Genomic DNA, 22,438 nt, shown 5'->3' with positions numbered 1-22,438 from the left:
CCGGCACTATGTGCCAGGAGCGTTCACGGACCACCCCCGGCATATTAACCCCCGGCACACTGCGATCAAACATGATCGCAGTGTTCCGGCGGTACAGGGAAGCATCGCGCAGGGAGGGGGCTCCCTGCGTGCTTCCCTGAGACGATCGGTACAAGGCGATGTGCTCACCTTGTACCGAGCGTCTCCTCCCTGCAAGCCCTGGATCCAAAATGGCCGCGGGGCTGCATCCGGGTCCTTCAGGGAGGTGGCTTCACTGCGCCTGCTCAGAGCAGGCGCCGGGAAGCCTCCTTACTGTGCACGTCCGATCGCCGATCTGAAACAGTGCACAGCAAAGTGTCAGATCGGCGATCTGTCACTTTACTGTGATTCCCCCCCCTCCCCCGGGGCAATGTAAAAATGTAAGAAAAAAAAAATTATATGTGCAAAAAAAAAACAAAAAAAAATCCTAAATAAATAATTTAATCAAAAATAAAATGTTCTAATAAATACATTCCTTTAGCTAAATAAAAAAAAAACAATAAAAGTACACATATTTAGTATCGCCACGTCCGTAACGACCCAACCTATAAAACTGTCCCACTAGTTAACCCCTTCAGTGAACACCTTAAAAAAAAAAAGAGGCAAAAACAACGCTTTATTATCATACCGCCGAACAAAAAGTGGAATAACACGCGATCAAAAAGACGGATATAAATAACCATGGTACCGCTGACAACGTCATCTTGTCCCGCAAAAAACGAGCTGCCATACAGCATCATCAGCGAAAAAATAAAAAAGTTATAGTCCTCAGAATAAAGCGATGCAAAAATAATTATTTTTTCTATAAAATAGTTTTTATCGTATAAAAGCGCCAAAACATAAAAAAATGATAAAAATGAGGTATCGCTGTAATCGTACTGACCCGAATAATAAAACTGCTTTATCCATTTTACCAAACGCGGAACGGTATAAACGCCCCCCCAAAAAGAAATTCATGAATAGCTAGTTTCTTGTCATTCTGCCTCACAAAAATCGGAATAAAAAGCGATCAAAAAATTTCACGTTCCCGAAAATGTTACCAATAAAAACGTCAACTCGTCCCGCAAAAAACAAGACCTCACATGACTCTGTGGACCAAAATATGGAAAAATTATAGCACTCAAAATATGGTAACGCAAAAAACATTTTTTGCAATAAAAAGCGTCTTTTAGTGTGTGATGGCTGCCAATCAAAAATCCGCTAGAAAATGCGCTATAAATAGTAAATCAAACCCCCCTTCATCACCCCCTTAGTTACGAAAAATAAAAAAATTAAAAAAATGTATTTATTTACATTTTCCCATTAGGGTTAGGGTTAGGGTTAGGGCTAGGGTTAGGGCTAGGGTTAGGGTTTGGGCTAGGGTTAGGGCTAGGTTTAGGGCTAGGGTTAGGGCTAGGGCTAGGGTTAGGGCTAGGGTTAGGGCTAGGGTTAGGGTTGGGGCTAGGGTTAGGGCTACAGTTAGGGTTAGTGTTGGGGCTAAAATTAGGGTTGGGGCTAAAGTTAGGGTTGGGGTTTGGATTACATTTACGGTTGGGAATAGGGTTGGGATTAGGGTTAGGGGTGTGTCAGGGTTAGGGGTGTGGTTAGGGTTACAGTTGAGATTAGGGTTAGGGGTGTGTTTGGATTAGGGTTTCAGTCAGAATTGGGGGTTTCCACTGTTTAGGCACATCAGGGGCTCTCCAAATGCGACATTGCATCCGATCTCAATTCCAGCCAATTCTGCATTGAAAAAGTAAAACAGTGCTCCTTCCCTTCCGAGCTCTCCCGTGCGCCCAAGCAGGGGTTTATCCCAACATATGGGGAATCAGCCTACTCAGGACACATTGGACGACAACTTTTTGGGTCCAATTTCTCCCGTTACCCTTGGAAAAATACAAAACTGGGGGCTAAAAAATAATTTTTGTGGAAAAAAAAATATTTTTTATTTTCACGGCTCTGCGTTATAAACTGTAGTGAAACACTTGGGGGTTCAAAGTTCTCACAACACATCTAGATAAGTTCCTTGGGGGGTGTAGTTTCCAATATGGGGTCACTTGTGGGGGGTTTCTACTGTTTAGTTACATCAGGGGCTCTGCAAATGCAACGTGACGCCTGCAGACCAATCCATCTAAGTCTGCATTCCAAATGGCGCTCCTTCCCTTCCGAGCTCTGCCATGCGCCCAAACGGTGGTTCCCCCCCACATACTGGGTATCATCGTACTCAGGACAAATTGGACAACAACTTTTGGGGTCCAATTTCTTCTCTTACCCTTGGGAAAATAAAAAATTGGGGGCGAAAAAATCATTTTTGTGAAAAAATATGATTTTTTATTTTTACGGCTCTGCATTATAAACTTCTGTGAAGCACTTGGTGGGTCAAAGTGCTCACCACACATCTAGATAAGTTCCTTAGGGGTCTGCTTTCCAAAATGGTGTCATTTGTGGGGGGTTTCAATGTTTAGGCACATCAGGGGCTCTCCAAACACAACATGGCGTCCCATCTCAATTCCAGTCAATTTTGCATTGAAAAGTCAAACGGCGCTCCTTCCCTTCCGAGCTCTCCCTTGCGCCCAAACAGTGGTTTACCCCCACATATGGGGTATCAGCGTACTCAGGACAAATTGTGCAACAACTTTTGGAGTCCAATTTCTTCTCTGACCCTTGGGAAAATAAAAAATTGGGGGCGAAAAGATCATTTTTGTGAAAAAATATTTTTTATTTTTATGGCTCTGCATTATAAACTTCTGTGAATCACTTAAGGGGTCAAAGTGCTCACCACACACCTAGATAAGTTCCTTAGGGGGTCCACTTTCCAACATGGTGTCACTTGTGGGGGGTTTCAATGTTTAGGCACATCAGGGGCTCTCCAAACGCAACATGGCGTCCCATCTCAATTCCAGTCAATTTTGCATTGAAAAGTCAAATGGCGCTCCTTCCCTTCTGAGCTCTGCCATGCACCCAAACAGTGGTTTACCCCCACATAAGGGGTATCCGCGTACTCAGTACAAATTGTACAACAACCTTTGGGGTCCATTTTCTCCTGTTACCCTTGGTAAAATAAAACAAATTGGGGCTGAATTAAATTTTTTGTGTAAAAAAGTTAAATGTTCATTTTTATTTAAACATTCCAAAAGATCCTGTGAAACACCTGAAGGGTTAATAAACTTCTTGAATGTGGTTTTGAGCACCTTGAGGGGTGCAGTTTTTAGAATGGTGTCACACTTGGGTATTTTCCATCATATAAACCCCTCAAAATGACTTCAAATGAGATGTGGTCCCTAAAAAAAAATGGTGTTGTAAAAATGAGAAATTGCTGGTCAACTTTTAACCCTTATAACTCCCTAACAAAAAAAAATTTTGGTTCCAAAATTGTGCTGATGTAAAGTGGACATGTGGGAAATGTTACTTATTAAGTATTTTGTGTGACATATCTCTGTGATTTAAAAATTCAAAGTTGGAAAATTGCGAAATTTTCAAAATTTTTGCCAAATTTCCATTTTTTTCACAAATGAACGCAGGTAATATCAAAGAAATTCTACCACTATCATGAAGTACAATATGTCATGAGAAAACAATGTCAGAATCACCATGATCCGTTGAAGCGTTCCAGAGTTATAACCTCATAAAGGGACAGTGGTCAGAATTGTAAAAATTGGCCCGGTCATTAACGTGCAAACCACCCTTGGGGGTAAAGGGGTTAAGCTCCCAACTGTGAATTTACAAGATTGGCATATGTATATATATATATATATATATATATATATATATATATATATTCAATCAGATTCAGGTATGGGGAACGGGCGGGCCCTGTCCATAGCTTCAATGCCTTCATCTTGCAGGAACTGCTGACACACTCCAGCCACATGAGGTCTGGCATTGTCCTGCATTAGGAGGAGCCCAGAGCCAACCGCACCAGCATATAGTCTCACAAGAGGTCTGAGGATCTCATCTCGGTACCTAATGGGAGTCAGGCTACCTCTGGCGAGCACATGGAGGGCTGTGCGGCCCTCCACGGAAATGCCACCCCACACCATTACTGACCCAATGCCAAACCGGTCATGCTGAAGGATGTTGCAGGCAGATCGTTCTCTACGGCATCTCCACAACTCTATTTCGTTTGTCACATGTGCCCAGTGTGAACCTGCTTTCTTCTGTGAAGAGCACAGGGCGCCAGTGGCGAATTTGCCAATCCTGGTGTTCTATAGCAAATGGCAAGCGTCCTGCATGGTGTTGGGCTGTGAGCACAACCCCCATCTGTGGACGTCAGGCACTCAGACCATCCTCATGGAGTCAGATTCTAACCATTTGTGCAGACACATGCACATTTGTGGCCTGCTGGAGGTCATTTTGCAGAGCTCTGGCAGTGTTCCTCCTTGCACAAAGCCTGAGGTAGCAGTCCTGCTGCTGGGTTGTTGCCCTCCTACGGCCCCCTCCATGTCTCCTGGTGTACTGGCCTGTCTCCTGGTAGCTCCTCCAGCCTCTGGACACTACGCTGACAGACACAGCAAACCTTCTTGCCACATCTCGCATTGATGTGCCATCCTGGATGAGCTGCACTACTTGAGCCACTTGTGTGGGTTGTAGAGTCTCATGCTACCACGAGTGTGAAAGCACAACCAACAATCAAAAGTGACCAAAACATCATCCAGAAAACATTGGTACTGAGATGTGGTCTGTGGTCCCCACCTGCAGAACCACTCTTTTATTGAGGATGTCTTGATAATTGCCAATAATTTCCATCTGTTGTCTATTCCATTTGCACAACATCATGTGAAATTGATTGTCAAACAGTGTTGCTTCCTAAGTGAACAGTTTGATTTCACAGAAGTTTGATTTACTTGGAGTTATATTCTGTTGTTTAAGTGTTCCCTTTATTTTTTTGAGCAGTAGAGATACAGTGGGGCAAAAAAGTATTTAGTCAGTCAGCAATAGTGCAAGTTCCACCACTTAAAAAGATGAGAGGCGTCTGTAATTTACATCATAGGTAGACCTCAACTATGGGAGACAAACTGAGAAAAAAAAAATCCAGAAAATCACATTGTCTGTTTTTTTATCATTTTATTTGCATATTATGGTGGAAAATAAGTATTTGGTCAGAAACAAAATTTCATCTCAATACTTTGTAATATATCCTTTGTTGGCAATGACAGAGGTCAAACGTTTTCTGTAAGTCTTCACAAGGTTGCCACACACTGTTGTTGGTATGTTGGCCCATTCCTCCATGCAGATCTCCTCTAGAGCAGTGATGTTTTTGGCTTTTCACTTGGCAACACGGACTTTCAACTCCCTCCAAAGGTTTTCTATAGGGTTGAGATCTGGAGACTGGCTAGGCCACTCCAGGACCTTGAAATGCTTCTTACGAAGCCACTCCTTCGTTGCCCTGGCGGTGTGCTTTGGATCATTGTCATGTTGAAAGACCCAGCCATGTTTCATCTTCAATGCCCTTGCTGATGGAAGGAGGTTTGCACTCAAAATCTCACGATACATGGCCCCATTCATTCTTTCATGTACCCGGATCAGTCGTCCTGGCCCCTTTGCAGAGAAACAGCCCCAAAGCATGATGTTTCCACCACCATGCTTTACAGTAGGTATGGTGTTTGATGGATGCAACTCAGTATTCTTTTTCCTCCAAACACGACAAGTTGTGTTTCTACCAAACAGTTCCAGTTTGGTTTCATCAGACCATAGGACATTCTCCCAAAACTCCTCTGGATCATCCAAATGCTCTCTAGCAAACTTCAGACGGGCCCGGACATGTACTGGCTTAAGCAGTGGGACACGTCGGGCACTGCAGGATCTGAGTCCATGATGGCGTAGTGTGTTACTTATGGTAGGCCTTGTTACATTGGTCCCAGCTCTCTGCAGTTCATTCACTAGGTCCCCCCGCGTGGTTCTGGGATTTTTGCTCACCGTTCTTGTGATCATTCTGACCCCACGGGGTGGGATTTTGCGTGGAGCCCCAGATCGAGGGAGATTATCAGTGGTCTTGAATGTCTTCCATTTTCTAATTATTGCTCCCACTGTTGATTTCTTTACTCCAAGCTGGTTGGCTATTTTGCAGATTCTTTCTTCCCAGCCTGGTGCAGGGCTACAATTTTGTTTCTGGTGTCCTTTGACAGCTCTTTGGTCTTCACCATAGTGGAGTTTGGAGTCAGACTGTTTGAGGGTGTGCACAGGTGTCTTTTTATACTGATAACAAGTTTAAACAGGTGCCATTACTACAGGTAATGAGTGGAGGAAAGAGGAGACTCTTAAAGAAGAAGTTACAGGTCTGTGAGAGCCAGAAATCTTGATTGTTTGTTTCTGACCAAATACTTATTTTCCACCATAATATGCAAATAAAATGATAAAAAAACAGACAATGTGATTTTCTGGATTTTTTTTTCTCAGTTTGTCTCCCATAGTTGAGGTCTACCTATGATGTAAATTACAGACGCCTCTCATCTTTTTAAGTGGTGAAACTTGCACTATTGCTGACTGACTAAATACTTTTTTGCCCCACTGTATATATATATATATATACACAGTATAATATGTATACTCTCAGCTATATATATGGTCTTTTGGAATGATGTGCTTTCTGATAATATTACCACTTCTTGTTCCTCTATCTTCTCATTTTCTATCAGTGTTGTTATCTTCTACACGTAATAAGGATTTCAGCCGCTCCCTGCTATGAATGGCATTTTCTCATGCATCACAGCAGTAGTTACAGATCACAACCCTTTAATGCTCAGTTTGCTGATGTTATTTCAAGTATTTGTGCGTTCTTAGCAGATAAGAAATAATAAAGCTTAATGTTCCTGACTGCCAGAACACCGTCCATGGGTGCAGTGCCTGACTCTACCGCCAACATTACCTGCAAATTCCAAACTCCATTTCACGTCATTACATCAGTGCACCGAACATAACAAAATCTGGCATGTTCTTGATGTATAAGTGAAGAAAATTAATAGAAAAGAATTCTTAATTTATTCTATGGGTAATATCGCTAAACATTATGGATTTATTCAAGATACATCACCCTCTCCCTGTCCTCCCAAATATGTTTCTTGGTGGGGTCAGTGTTTCTATTCATCCAGGTCTTTCTGTTACTTGATTAGAAAGTGTGATATGGACATTAAAGCTATGATACATTGAGCAATAAGTCAGGGCATGATGGGGCGCCGTAAGTGACCGCCTCAATGACCGGTATTATGTTTCCCATGTGGTAGGTACATTTTATCCTTTATACATCTGTAAATTCATAAATAGTCTACAAAAGTATTTGGCCGAAATAATAGACAAATAATGAATCATAGTCTTCTTGGTTATTCAGTGAAATCATTAGCTTAAGGTGAAAGCCACATGGTCGTAAAACTTGGACGAGGATCGCAACGTAATGGCAGGAGTGTGACAGCTTGTATGTCACGGGGCTTCCGCGACAGAGAGGTTCCAGAGAACCGCAGCGTTCTGGGCCTCGTTCACACGCAGTGAACAGAAGCTCTTCACCTGTATTCTGACCTGGCTGCTTTGTGCCAGCAGTGCAGGAGTTAACCTTATTGCTGTGTTGCTGAGAGCTGGGTCTCTCAGCTGAAGTGGATCTTGTAATCTGATCCTCTATATAGACCCAGTCCTGACTTCAGCTATTGTCAGTGATCAGTTCTACTGCCTCGCTTGGAGGTTGAAGGAGCGTAGTGTTGGAGTTGGAGGTTTATTTACAGAGATTGGTGTCTGCTGTTGAATGAAAGCATCTCTTACTTTATCAGATAGACCCTGATAGAATTGACTGCGGAGTGCAGGGTCATTCCACATTGTATCAGTAGCCCATCTCCGAAACTCAGAGCAGTACTCCTCTACTGGCCGGTCTCCCTGTGTAAGATGGCGTATAGTGGACTCAGCGAGGGAGACGCGGTCAGGATCATCATACACTTGACGTAAAGCTCGAAAAAACTCCTCCACAGTCCGTAATGGCAAAGTGTCAACGGGAAGTGAAAATGCCCAGGCCTGAGGGTCACCTTGTAGGAGCGATACAATAATTCCAACCACACTGGAGGCAGCTATGTCTCTTGCGATCCGTGTAGACCGCCGCCTGCGCCAGAGACTTAAGGAATCGCCGCTATTCAAAGGCAATTCAGATTTGGACTCATCAGAATCTGAGTCTCTAGGAGAACCTATGCAGTTGGGTGGCGCTTCTCGTTCTAAGGTGGCTGCAGTAGTACGGCGTAAGGAGGGTGTATGGTTTTTTTTGTGGCAGAAGAGGTCATTATGTGAATGTGTCCATCTAGAAAACAACCGCCGGAAAACTATTGAGCCCGGGTTGCGGGGAGGTTGGCAACTCGGGTGTACTAATTTCCTCCTTAGGTTAAGCTCAATTTTTCCTACCAGCCGAGATTCGTCTTGGTAAAAGTAGGTTCAATATCTCTGCCTTTCTGGATTCTGGGGCAGGGTTTAATTTAATTGATTGTTCAGGCACATGGGCTTAAGACTCAAGAGTTGTCTAGACCCATACCTATAATTGCCATTGATTCTGCACCTTTGAGTCAGGGGACTTTACCGCAGATCGTCCGTGGGGTGAGCCTACATATAGGGGCGTTACACTCTGAGTCTTTAGATTGTTATGTGTTGGGGGGTTTGCCATCGCCTGTAGTTCTCGGTTTACCATGGCTCACGTTACACAACCCGATGTTAGACTGGCAGACTCGGGAGATTACTAATTGGAGTGAGTTTTGTCAGGAACATTGCCTGGGTACTCGGCTGGCCGGATTGAGTTCTCAGGTTTTGCCTGAGTTCATCTCAGATTTTGAGGATGTATTCTCTGAGGAGGGGAGTCGAGAGCTACCTCCACACCGTCCTTATGATTGCGCTGTACGTCTCATTCCTGGTGCTAAACTGCCTAAAAGTAGGCTATACAACATCTCTGCCCCAGAGAGACAAGCCATGAAGGATTATATCACGGAAAGTCTGGCCAAGGGTCATATCAGACCCTTGTCATCACCCATTGCTGCCGGGTTCTTCTTTGTTAAGAAGAAAGACGGGGGTTTACGCCCATGCTTAGACTTCCGTGAATTGAATCAGATTACTGTCCGGGATTCTTTCCTGCTTCCTCTTATTCCGGACCTCTTTAAACAAATTGTGGGGGGCTAAATGGTTCTCCAAATTAGATCTCAGGGGGGCATATAATCTCATTCAGATGAAGGAGAGGGATGAATGGAAGACAGCGTTTAATACTCCAGAGGGACATTACGAGAACTTGGTTATGCCTTTTGGGTTAAGTAATGCACCTGCCGTGTTTCAACATTTTGTCAATGATATATTTAGTCACTTAATAGGTAGGTTTGTGGTGGTATATCTCGATGACATCTTAATTTATTCCCCTGACCTCGAGTCTCATCAGGATCATGTACGGCAGGTCCTTCAGGTACTCAGGGACAATAAACTGTTTGCCAAACTGGAGAAATGCATGTTCGTGGTCAAAGAGATTCCGTTTCTGGGTTATTTCTTATCCTCCACAGGTTTTCGTATGGACCCGGCTAAGGTCAGGGCGGTCTTGGAGTGGGATCGTCCTGAGGACCTTAAGGCTTTACAGAGGTTTTTAGGTTTTGCAAATTTCTATCGCAAATTCATTAAAGACTTTTCAGTGATAGCCAAACCATTGACAGACATGACCAAGAGAGGCACGGATTTCTCCGCATGGTCCAGTGCGGCCAGTAAAGCTTTTGAAACTTTAAAAAAGTGTTTTTCCACTGCACCCATATTGATACAGCCTGACATTACTCAGCCATTTGTGGTAGAGGTTGATGCCTCTGAGGTAGGGGTGGGAGCTGTATTGTCTCAGGGGATTTCTCCGAGTAAGTGGCGTCTGTGTGTATTTTTCTCGAGAAAATTATCTCCTACGAAGAATTATGACATTGGTAACAGGGAGCTGTTGGCAATTAAATGGGCATTTGAGGAATGGCGTCATTTTTTGGAGGGAGTACTTCACCCTGTCATGGTGATTACAGATCACAAGAATCTGTTATATTTAGAATCTGCAAAGCGTCTTACACCTAGGCAGGCAAGGTGGTCTCTGTTCTTCGACAGGTTCAATTTCTACATTACATACCGGCCAGGTAATAAGAATGTCAAGGCTGATGAGTTATCTCGTTGTTTCCCGGGGGGTGGGGATAATTGTGAACCAGGACCTATACTACAGAAGGGTGTAGTTGTCGCCGCATTTAATTCTGATCTTGAGAAAGAGGTGGTAGAGGCACAGGGGGACGCCCCAGCAGCCCGTTCGTCAGGTAAACTTTTTGTTCCTGCTAATCTCCATCTCAGGGTCATAAATGAGCATCATGACTCAGTTTTGGCCGGACACCCTGGAAGTAAGGTTACCACGGACCTACTCACTCTGCGTTTTTGGTGGTCTGGGGTAAGACATGATGTACAAGAATATGTCGCTGCCTGCAGTGTGTGTGCGTGTTCCAAGTCCTCTCGTTCCCGCCCGTCTGGGTCTCTCCAACCTTTGGAGATTCCCAAAAGACCTTGGACTCATTTGTCAATAGATTTCATCACTGACTTACCGGTTTCGGAGGGTAATACAGTTATCTTAGTCGTAGTTGATAGATTTAGCAAGATGTCTCATTTCATTGCGCTCCCCGCATTACCAAATGCTAAGACTCTGGCACATGTCTTTATAAAGGAGGTTGTGAGACTGCATGGTATTCCTTCAGACATTGTCTCAGACCGTGGGGTGCAGTTTATTTCTAAGTTTTGGAGGGCTTTCTGCAGCCGGCTGGGGACTCATTTGTCGTTTTCTTCAGCTTTTCATCCTCAATCCAATGGTCAGACTGAACGTGTAAATCAAAATCTTGAGACTTATCTCAGGTGTTTCATCTCAGAGAATCAGGAGGACTGGGTTAAGTACTTGCCGTTAGCAGAATTTGCTATAAACAATCGTACTCATGAGTCTACTGGTAAGTCCCCGTTTTTCGGGGCATATGGTATTCATCCTCAGTCTAGTTCATTTAATAGGAGGGATTCCTCAGGTGTTCCTGAAGAGGAGAGGTTTTCTTCATCCATCACGTCCGTATGGCAAGGGGTTCTTGATAAATTGAAGAGGATGGGTTCCAGGTATAAGAATGCGGCTGATCGGAGACGTGTAGAAGGTCCGGACCTGTGTGTGGGTGATTGGGTTTGGTTGTCCTCGAAAAATATTAAGCTGAGAGTTCATTCATGGAAATTGGGCCCTAGGTTCATTGGCCCTTATAGGATTGTGGCTGTCATTAATTCCGTTGCTTTTCGGTTGGCTTTGCCTCAGTCATTCAAGATCCATAATGTTTTTCATCGCTCTTTACTCAAAAAGTTTGTGGCACCATCTAATCAGTTCCCTTCACCTCCATCTCCGGTCCTTGTTGATGGAAATCTCGAGTTCCAGATTTCCAGGGTTATGGATTCTCGTTCAGTTCATCGATCCTTACAATATCTGGTACACTGGAGAGGGTACGGTCCTGAGGAAAGGACGTGGGTACCTGCTGCCGATGTCCATGCGGTTAGGTTGGTTCGGGCATTTCATGCAGCTCATCCTGAGAAACCTGGTCCTGAGGTTCCGGAGGTCCCTCGTAGAAGGGGGGGTACTGTCACGGGGCTTCCGCGACAGAGAGGTTCCAGAGAACCGCAGTGTTCTGGGCCTCGTTCACACGCAGTGAACAGAAGCTCTTCACCTGTATTCTGACCTGGCTGCTTTGTGCCAGCAGTGCAGGAGTTAACCTTATTGCTGTGTTGCTGAGAGCTGGGTCTCTCAGCTGAAGTGGATCTTGTAATTTGATCCTCTATATAGACCCAGTCCTGACTTCAGCTATTGTCAGTGATCAGTTCTACTGCCTGGCTTGGAGGTTGAAGGAGCGTAGTGTTGGAGTTGGAGGTTTATTTACAGAGATTGGTGTCTGCTGTTTTGGTTGCATGTAAACCTGTTTTCCTTCCTAGTTTATTCCTTCTCTTCCCTTCTCTGTGTTTCCTCTGTGGTTGTGTGAGCATTTGGTGAGTTTACGACTTTTAGTTACCTTGTCTGTTTAACCTGTTATTTGTTATTAGTTACACTTGTGCAGTCCACCTCCTTTGGGGGGAGAGGGGGCCCCTGATAGGGTCAACTCAGGAGACAGGGATACGCTGGCGGCTCAGGCCTCCTAACCATCATAGGTACCCCTGAGATAAGTGAAAGCCAGGGCTCCATTATTGTGGCAGGGTCAGGTGCGGGTCCCTGCCCCTTTATCGCCGTTTACGGCGTGACATTGTATTTCTATGCAGCTGTCACACTCTAGTGCAGAGAGCTGACGGCCAGTCCAAGCATTGTATTGCGATCCTCATCCTAGTTATCCAGCCGTGTGACTCTCCCCTTATTCATATTATCACATGTATGGACATGGCGGGAAGGGTTCATTTTCTTGTTAGTCCGTCCAGGTCTATCCCGTAAGAGAGGTGAGGAGTGTCAGTGATACTCAACCATTTACATGTCTAATTACACTATATCAAATGTATATATATGTGTATGAAGTCATTCGGTTTCTTTTTTAATAACAATATGTATACTTTAAAGGGACATTCCAGTCTAAAAAGCTATTACTGGATAGGTGATGATTTTTTTAGATCTATTTGTATCTTAAAACCTACCAATACCTGCAATGTGACATCAATTCCCCCCTTTCTCTCAAGATCACAGCATGGAGAAATTAAATGAATGGCCTGTCCTGCATGTGCCCATTCAAGTCATTGACATTCCGAAGACAATGAATGGAGCAGCATGCCAAAAGCCGCTCCTATCAAGTCTGATCTTGGGACCAGTGGAGAACCAGAGGACAAAAAGGGACATAAGACCCCCATCTTGGTGACCAGTGGGCGACCCAGCAGTTAGAAGAACCTCTCCAGTCTAACTTTCCATTGGATGGAAGATCATTTTAGTAAACTGATATATCAGTGTACCCAACTACCTTTTATCACAGGAGTAAAGGAAAGATGAAGGGAAATACAGAGATTACATTTAACAGGGGTTAAATCAGAATTATGAGATAAAAGGCAATTCTGGAAAAAGTGTTCTCATCATGAGCTGTATCTAGGAAAAGCCTTATTCAAGTAATATCACATTGCCCATGGCTAGTTTAGAGTCAGAACATCTGAAGCTTGTCTCTGCCAACAAGTTGCAAAATCTAAAGTCTCCCAAAACCAGATGCGAAATATTCATCCGAGCTAACCATGGATAAAGCAGTAAGACCATAAAAAGTCTAAACTGGTCGCCAGGAAATAGATAAAATGTTTTGTTGAAGTCACATACTGGTCTAACAATAGACGAACAAGAACATTCCTGTTAACATCTATGAATGTCTGACTTCTTTTCTTGGCAGAATATTCTGACTAAAGTGGAGGAGGGATCAGTCCGGGAGGCTTCAGCGCTACAAGCACACCGGGAGCTGGAGAAAGTAAGGATTATGCCATAGAAAAGCGATAACGCCATGTATAAAAGCTTCAGACCCAATGTCTTATGTTATAAAGTGTGACTCATAAGGAAAAAGAACTCCTAAGTCCTAACCGAGCAAGAGCCTTATAAATAGATCTGCAGAAATAATAGGTCACTTCTGGGGTCGAATAGAAACCCAGAAGTGGATATTAATGGAACAATAGCAGCTGATTTGTGACTTTGAATAGCTGCATTGATTTTTCTTTCTGGCTTTTCATTTTCACATTGAAAATATTACTTAGTAACATATTTGGAAAACCTGCACAATGAATGCTATCAGATGGGGTGTAATGTGGTCCACGACCTCCCTTCCCCCTATACCAACAATAGCCACAACCATCAAACCAGTCCAAAAATGTACTGTCCATCTGACTGCCATCAGTAGAGCCATCATGACAGACAAGTTATGTTCTTTTTAATATATGTTGTGTTAAAATGCCAATCTTGGGTGATCACAGTTAAAGTAGGGAATTTATATAATGGGAATGTATCATTAAAAATTACCGTACCTAATATTTACATATATATTACATTTTTGCCATTTTTTTTTGTCATATCATGATCTGAACTAAAAATAAAAACTAGAAATCTTGCAATATTTGCACTCGTCACTGGGGCTATTATATATTCTAACTTCCTGTTGCTTTAGGAAATTCACATGTACATTAGCAGCAATGGCCTGAAAGATAATTAATCTATCATTTACATTGAAGCATCTAATGAGTGAGTACAAAGGTCATTCTGAAGAGAGGGGGAGCTGTGATATCACCTACTGTGATTGGTTGATTTTGTCTTACCAGCTGTGTATAGAAATGTCACTGGTCATTATATTCCTGTCTCTGATGATAAGGAACCTGCTGTAAACTCTTCCTGAAAAAGACTAAAATAATTGCAGTTGCCAGTATGAACATTTCTAACTATTTTTTATGCAGATCATGATATGGGGGAAAATTTTACTTTTTTTTAAAAGACATTTAAAACTAAAACCTGATTTAAAAATTGGCCAGTATCTGATGATACATTCCTTTTAATTTAAATGTTGATGTATAAGTTCTCAAAGACCAACATATCCTTTCCATACATACCATTTGTAGATGTAATCCCTTTTAAAGGCATAGCTCTTAAAGGGAACCTGTCATGTCTCCAAACACTATTAACCTTCAGGTATAAGGTTAATCTACGGGTTAATAGCATTTCAAAGCTTTGCTGCCGCCGTACTAAAAGTACAGCTACCTGGAGGAAATGAGCTTTAAGAATTCCAGCCATGTCTACAGTGTATATGTACACAGTGAGCTGTCAGTCCATGTGCCAGGACGTGGTTACAGCCGCCGTGCCCACTATACTGAGCGGTGACTGAAGTCGCACCGACACGCTTCTATGACTGAAAGCCTTAGGCTGCCAGGGAGAAGAAAGTTCATTTTCTCCCTGTAGCTGCACTTTCATTACTATGCCTGCACATATTTGGAGCCCTATTAACTTGCAGTTTAACCCCATATCTGCAGGTTAATAGCATTTGGGGATATGACAGTTTCCCTTTAACAACAATTCTATCTCTCTGTATGTGGAGTGATCAGAGCTGTGTTTAGAGTCTAACAACATGTCGAGATGCAGATGTAGCAGGGCTGTATTTGGTATTTGGCACACTTTCTTCTATCATTGTGATGTGTTTGTGTTGAGATCTGATCTTTCTTCTGACCAAAAAAACTTAGTGTACGGGAGAGCGGATGTGTGCTGGATGTGATGTGCAGAAGCCATACTTCATGTGTGCTGTGTTTGTGAATTATTTATATTCATATATAGAAAACCCTTTTAGGCTATGTGCACACGATGCGGATTTGCTGCGGATCCACACTGTGATGTACAGTACAATGTAAATCAATGGGATAAAAAAAAGCTGTGCAGACGGTGCGGAAAAATCAGTGCGGAATTGCTGCGGATTTCAAAGAAGTGCATGTCACTTCTTTTGTGCGGATCTGCAGCGTTTCTGCACCCCTCCATGATAAAAATCCGCAGTGGAAAAAACGCACAAAATCCGCATCAATTCCGCATAAAAACCGCACAAAATCCGCATAAAAACCGCGGCAAATCCGCAGCTGCGGATTCTGCCAGGAGATGCAGATTTTGTGCAGAAAATTCTGCACCACTTTTCCTACGTGTGCACATAGCCTTATTCTACAATCTGTTACATTGTTTTTTTCATTCACAGCAGATGTAGATTACTAGATGACCTAGTGAACATGTAGGGTTTTTTTTTATATCAGATTCTATTTCTTTGGTCAAATCTGTATTTCTTTACAGTAAATAGTACTTGGTAATTGCTTTTTGTAAAGGAGTCTTTTTTGCCTTCCTCTTGTACTGTGTAGCTGGTGCGAGCCTGTAATGATGGAGTCAGGAAGATGAGTCGTACAGAACAGCTCATCAGTATAGAGAAGACCCTTGAGTTTAAGATTAAGGTACAATATGTTATATTCTTTTATTTTGCTTTGTACCGTGAAAAAGATTTCATTGCCACTTTTGACAGTTTTTGGACATTAAAAGTTGAAAAAATTTGTACATTTACACAACTTTTTTTGTGACTATTTGCCCCAAATATTTTCTTAACAAACTTAATATAACATACTTCAGAAAACTAACAGATATTAGGTCATAAATCCACACAAGTTCATAGCTTACCTAGATTTTATTTGTTACAATACCGACAGCCTGAAGATGTGTCAAAATTTTCAGTGTGTGAGATGTAAGGATACAGCTTTGATCTCCTGGTCTATCCTCCTGCATGATTAGAAAGTGCTGGGAGTAGAGCACAGCTAACTAGCACCTTTCAGATAAGGTCAATAAAGGAGCAGAGCACGCTCCTCAGGCCGGTTTCACACGTCAGTGGCTCCGGTACGTGTGGTGACAGTTTTCTCATGTACCGGAGACACTGACATACGTAGACACATTAAAATCAATGTGTCTCTGCACATGTCAGCGTGTTTTCACGGACCGTGTGTCCGTTTGAAAAACACGGAGACATGTCAGTGTTCGTGGGAGCGCACGGATCACACGGACCCATTAAAGTCAATGGGTCCGTGTAAAACACATACCGCACACGGATGCTGTCCATGTGCCGTCCGTGTGCCGTGCAGGAGACAGCGCTACAGTAAGCGCTGTCCCCCCAGCTTGTGGTGCTGAAGCCGCCATTCATTTCTTCTCTCCAGCAGCGTTCGCTGGAGAGAAGAAATGAAAAATCATTTTTTTAAATTTTTTTTTTGCGGTTGAAATAAAGATCTTTGTCACCACCCCCTGTGCACCCGCCCGCTGGAAATAAAATACTCACCCAGCTCCCTCGATGCGTCCTCTCCGCGCCGCAGCTTCTCCTGTATGAGCGGTCACGTGGTGCCGCTTATTACGGTGATGAATATGCGGCTCCACCTCCCATAGGGGTGGAGCCGCATATTCATCACTGTAATAAGCGGCACCACGTGACCGTTCATACAGGAGAAGCTGCGGCGCGGAGAGGACGCATCGAGGGAGCTGGGTGAGTATTTTATTTCCAGCGGGTGGGCACACAGGGGGTAGTGACAAAGATCTTTATTTCAACCGCAAAAATGATTTTTCATTTCTTCTCTCCAGCGAACGCTGCTGGAGAGAAGAAATGAATGGCGGCTTCAGCACCCAAAGCAGGGGACAGCACTTACTGTAACGCTGTCTCCTGCACGGTCCGTGTAGTACCCAGTCGGCACACGGCTGCCGCACGTGTGCCACACTGATGTGCCACGTGAGCTCACGGACACGGATAACTCCGGTACCGATTTTTCCGGTACCGGAATTATCTGGACGTGTGGGACAGGCCTCACACTGGGGTAGGCTGTTCTGATCTCAGTGCAGAGTTACCACAAGTTGCTGTGAGCACAACAGACATACAAGTGCTTCTCACTAAATTACAATATTATGAAAAAGTTAATTTATTTCAGTTCTTCAATACAAATAGTGAAACTCAACATTATATAGAGTCATTACAGAGTGATGTATTTCAAGTATTTATTTCCGTTAATGTTGAGGATATTCTAATTTAGCACTTGTAAGTGTGACACTTTCAGATCATTTTAGGATAGGCAGCGTGGGGGAGGGGAAGTCGAGCAGAGGTTACAGTTTTATCATAGTAGAGAGCTTGATAGAAGAGTTTGTAATGTGAAACATCTCTGCAGTCTTGCCCACAGGGACCTTACCTGAGATATTAGTAATTTGTGCTCTACTCCCAGCACTTTCTAATCATTTAGGAGGTTAGACCAGGAGATCAGAGCTATATCAATACATCTCACACAGTGAGAAACCTGCTCTTAGCTATGGTGGGGCGTTTCCTTCTTTGCTTTGAGTGTTGCTGTCTGCTTATGAATGGTCAGCATTGTACAGGGAGAACAAGTACACCCCCCCCCAATGAAAACTATCTGATAACTCTCACTTAGTCTTATCAAGAGTTAACTTATTAGGTCCCGAATACTTTGAATAATTATTTCTCTGCAACGGACAGGTGAAATAAAAAAAATTATTATACTTTGCAGGTAACCATTTCATTGCTTGTCCAGTTCAATATGAAACATTTTGTGAAAGGTCCTCTTTAATGCTTGTGTAGCAGGGACATGCCATTCCACACACCTATCATCCTCATGGCATAGCAGTCACGGGGAGCTGATGGTTTCCAATGGCTGCTTCAGGTCTGCTGAAGGCTGCCGTGCATGCTGTTATGGTGTTACTTTGAAGACCAGCTTTAATACTAGCCTTTTCCCCCATTTAACCCCTTAATGACCGCCAATACATGTTTTTACTGACCTGAGATATAAAAGAATAGCATCCCCATACAGGTGACAATTCCGCAGCTGTCGGCTGTACACTACAGCTGACATCTTGCTGCATCAGCCATGATTAATGTTGGCACCGTCCAAATCTGTTTAACCCCTTAGATGCTGCTGTCAATAGTGACTACATCATACAATTTCTTAAGGGCTGTCCCACACGTCCAGATAATTCCGGTACCGGAAAAAAATCGGTACCGGAGTTATCCGTGTCCGTGTGCCCGTGAGCTCACGTAGGCCATACGTGCGGCACACGTGTGCCGCCCGTGTGCCGAGTGGGTACCACACGGAGCGTGTGGTACCCACGCGTGTGGTACACTGCATCATGCTGAAGCCGCGATTCATATCTTCTGTGTAGCAGCGTTTGCTGCATAGAAGATATGAATAATAGTGTTTAAAAGAAAGATCTATGTGTCTGCCGCCCCCCCGCTGTTCTGAAAATACTCACCCGCTTCCCTCGTTGGCTGTCGATGCTTCCTGGTCTGACCGCGCCTTCTACTGTATGCGGTCACGTGGGGCCGCTCATTTACAGTCATGAATAGGCGGCTCCACCCCTATGGGAGGTGGAGCCACCTATTCATGACTCTAATCGGCGGCCCCACGTGACCGCATACAGTAGAAGGGGCGGCCAGCACAGAACACTGCGAGGGAGGCGGGTGAGTATTTTCAGAACAGCGGGGGGGCGCACAGGGGGTGGGAGGGCGGCGGACACATAGATCTTTCTTTTAAACACTATTATTCATATCTTCTATGCAGCAAACGCTGCTGCAGAGAAGATATGAATGGCGGCTTCAGCACCATGTGGGGGGGACAGCGCTTACTGTAGCGCTGTCTCCTGCACGCCACACGGACTGCACACGGAGAAGGTCCGTGTGTGGTCCGTGTTTTACACGGACCCATTGACTTTAATGGGTCCGTGTAATACGTGCGCTCCCACGAACACTGACATGTCTCCGTGTTTGGCACACGGAGACACGGTCCGCAAAAAATCAATGACATCTGCACAGATGCATTGATTTTAATGGGTCTACGTGTGTCAGTGGCTCCGGTACGTGAGGAAACTGTCACCTCACGTACCGGAGCCACTGACGTGTGAAACCGGCCTTACAGAGTGTGGGGTCTTCCTTTTTAACCCCATCGGCACCCTGAGATCATGATTGTGTGGTCCTGATGTTTGCCATAGTAATTCACGGCCAAATAATGGCCTTAAAGTCTGCCGACTATAGTGACCTGTTCAGAAGTTAGCAACATTTAGATGGTAAAAATTCACTTTTATGTCACTTTGCATTCATTCCTGAACAGCACCTGAAGGGTTAATAAACTACCTGACAGAGGTTTTCAATATGCAGCGCTGCAATAAGAAGCAATGAAAACGTATCTAACAGAAAATGATATCAATAAAAATGTCAACTTGCCACTCAAAGCAAGCCTTGATGAATGAGTGAAAACATTGCAGGCCTTGGAAAATGGCAACTTTTTATTCACCACTTAAATTTAAGAAAAGCTAAACATGTTTGCTATAATTGTAATTTTACTGATCTGTAAAATCATATAGTTGTGTTGTTTTTACAGCACAATGTATGCTGTAAAAACAAAACAAAAAAAATTGAGGAATTGCGTTTTTTTTTTCCTTTTTCCAGTTATATTAAATGATAAAATGAATGGTGTCGAAACTACAGCTTGTCATGCAAAAAAAAAAAAAAAAACAAGCTGTCATGGCTGTGTGGACAGAAAAATAAAAAAGTTATGGCTCTTGGAAGATGGGGAGGAAAAAAAAACAAAAGCGTAAACATAGAAAATCACCATGTTTGGAAAGGGTTAATTGGAGCACTTTACCAATGTATCCAAATAGTTTTTCTTTTCTTGGGTTCTTTGGTCTTAAATAGTTTTTTTCCGCTTTCTTGACAGTCTGTGCCAATCATCTCTCACTCCCGATGGCTATTAAAGCAGGGAGAACTGCAGCAGATGTCTGGGCCTCGCACTTCTCGCACCCTCCGAACTAAAAAACTATTCCGCCCTGTATATCTGTTCCTGTTCAACGATCTGCTGCTCCTGTGTAAACGTCAGCCCGGGTGAGTAGAACATGGCGGGCAATAACCGGAGTATTTCTACATGGAGCACTAGTAACAAATGAGCTAAAATAAACGTTCATTGTACACATAAATGTGGGCACTGTTGGGCTGGAATCACACGTTGGGTTTCTTGACAGTTTTTACCCAACCATAGAATTGGATACGAGGGGAGAAGTTTCAGTCTTTTTTCTATATTTTTCCTTCCTTTTCTGGCTTTGGCTGAAAAACTGGGTTCTTTATTCCCACCTGTGAGGGTCATGATGGTGCACTGCTCAGTAATGGCCTGCAGAGGATGAACCCCACTGACCCAGCATGACGGCATCATTAATGTATTCCTTATATTATAATATATTCTAATGTCAATAGTGCGAGGTTTACATATTTTATTTTACATTTAGGGACCGGTATCAAGTATTTGATGTCGCTGCACGTGGCCTCCTGCGTGTTGAGGAGCTGGAAGACCAAGGACAGTCCCTGGCCAATGTCTTCATCCTGAAACTCCTGGAAAATGCACATGAGAGGGAGTTTACTTACATGTTAAAGGCTTCATCCCAGTGAGTACATGACTAGCACCGACATGCATCGAGTACCGATGACCCTGATGTCTCATGATTACAGACCACTGTTGTCACCAGTTTTTTCTATTCAGGGAATGACCAATAATCTATATATATAATCGCTAGTTGGGACTTCCGGCCGCTGTCCCCGAATCCCATAAGGCACCGCGGCAGTGTCACATGCGCAGGCGCAAGTGACATACATGTCTCCGCTATTTCCGCACATGTGCAGTAACAGCCACAACTGCGCGTTCTACCTGCTGTATCCGCGCATGCGCGGTAACGACGCAGCTGTTACTGCGCCTGCGTGGGGAATAGCGGTGACGTCTATGCTAATTTCACTGCACTCCTGTTTCTAGTGATGTAATAATGAGATGACAGCCATCTCCATGTTATTAAAGGGGTAGTGCACTATTGTACAACCTGTTCTTAAACATATACTTACCACCCAGACCGGAGCCACTCCTGTGATGTCTGGGCTGCAATTCCCAGCAGTCATGACCGCTGCAGCCTTCATACTTTTGCAAGAGCTGCAGCTAGTCAACTGCCTCTGAATGGCTTGGCTGCAACAGTTGCGTTGCATAATAATGTGAATGTGGGGTAATGTAAGCAATTAAGAAGGGGTTGTCCAGTTAACAACTCTTAATATAAGGCAGACATTCCTCTTCGGGCCCATGCACAAGTGATGGATTTCACACAGATTTTCATGCAGATTTTGCTCAAGAATTTGCATTAAAACCAACAACACTTTGCATCCAATGCATGTGAATGGGCTTTTACCAGCGGCGTAACTAGAGTCCGATGGACTTGGGCACCCCCCCTGCCTGCATTTTGGTCAGATGTATGGGTTCTAAATCCTATAAAGACACGTATTCATCCCTCCCCCTTTCATTATATAGTAATGTCCCCCCCATCCTGTACTAATGTCCCCCATACTGGGCCTCTTCCAGGTATATATGTCCCCCATTCTGGGCCCCTATCCTAGTATATATGTCCACCATCCTATGCACGTTCCTGGTATATATGTCCCCATTCTGGGCCCCCATCCTGGAATATATGTCTCCCCATCCTGTTATATATGTACCTGCTATGGTAACGCATGACATCTCTGCCACGTGACACTAATACCTGGCACGCCGACTTCAGCGGCCAGCGTCTGATTAGCCGGCAGCATGTATTGCAGTGCAGGGAGCTGGAGGGCAATACACTGGAGCTGAATGTGCTTCTTCAGATGCGTATCCTCCTGAAGTAGGCGCTGGAGTCGGCAGGCCCCCCTCCCAGACGATCGCTACATCCTTGGCTTTTACACAACCTGTTCCTTGCCATAGAAAATGTCCACAATGCAAAAATCTGCCTTGGCAATCCATGTCAGATGGTGAACAGGCTCGTAAAAGGACTGTTGATTTCAGCTCAACTCCATCCTGTCCACGTTCAGGCTCTGACGACGTCCAATCAATAAGCAAATCGCATTAATTAAATATCAGGACTGTTCTTGTCAGATGAGGA

The 22,438-nt window shown here is 43.9% G+C and overlaps 1 protein-coding gene across 5 annotated transcripts in view; it reads left to right on the top strand.

Moving 5' to 3' along the window:
- NGEF (neuronal guanine nucleotide exchange factor) overlaps positions 1-22,438 on the top strand; it is a 235,893-nt gene that overhangs the window by 203,880 nt on the left and 9,575 nt on the right. For all 5 annotated transcript variants that reach the window (XM_077291052.1, XM_077291051.1, XM_077291053.1 and 2 more), the window contains 4 exons: positions 13,356-13,430; positions 15,832-15,921; positions 20,212-20,375; positions 20,774-20,929. In XM_077291052.1, coding sequence (XP_077147167.1) covers positions 13,356-13,430; positions 15,832-15,921; positions 20,212-20,375; positions 20,774-20,929 — 485 coding nt within the window. The remainder of the gene's footprint in view (positions 1-13,355; positions 13,431-15,831; positions 15,922-20,211; positions 20,376-20,773; positions 20,930-22,438) is intronic.

This window comes from Ranitomeya variabilis, chromosome 2 (assembly GCF_051348905.1).
Source record: "Ranitomeya variabilis isolate aRanVar5 chromosome 2, aRanVar5.hap1, whole genome shotgun sequence".
Lineage (NCBI taxonomy): Eukaryota > Metazoa > Chordata > Amphibia > Anura > Dendrobatidae > Ranitomeya > Ranitomeya variabilis.
The sequence above is the reverse complement of the archived record's forward strand: the minus strand, read 5'-3'. Positions and strand labels throughout refer to the sequence as shown.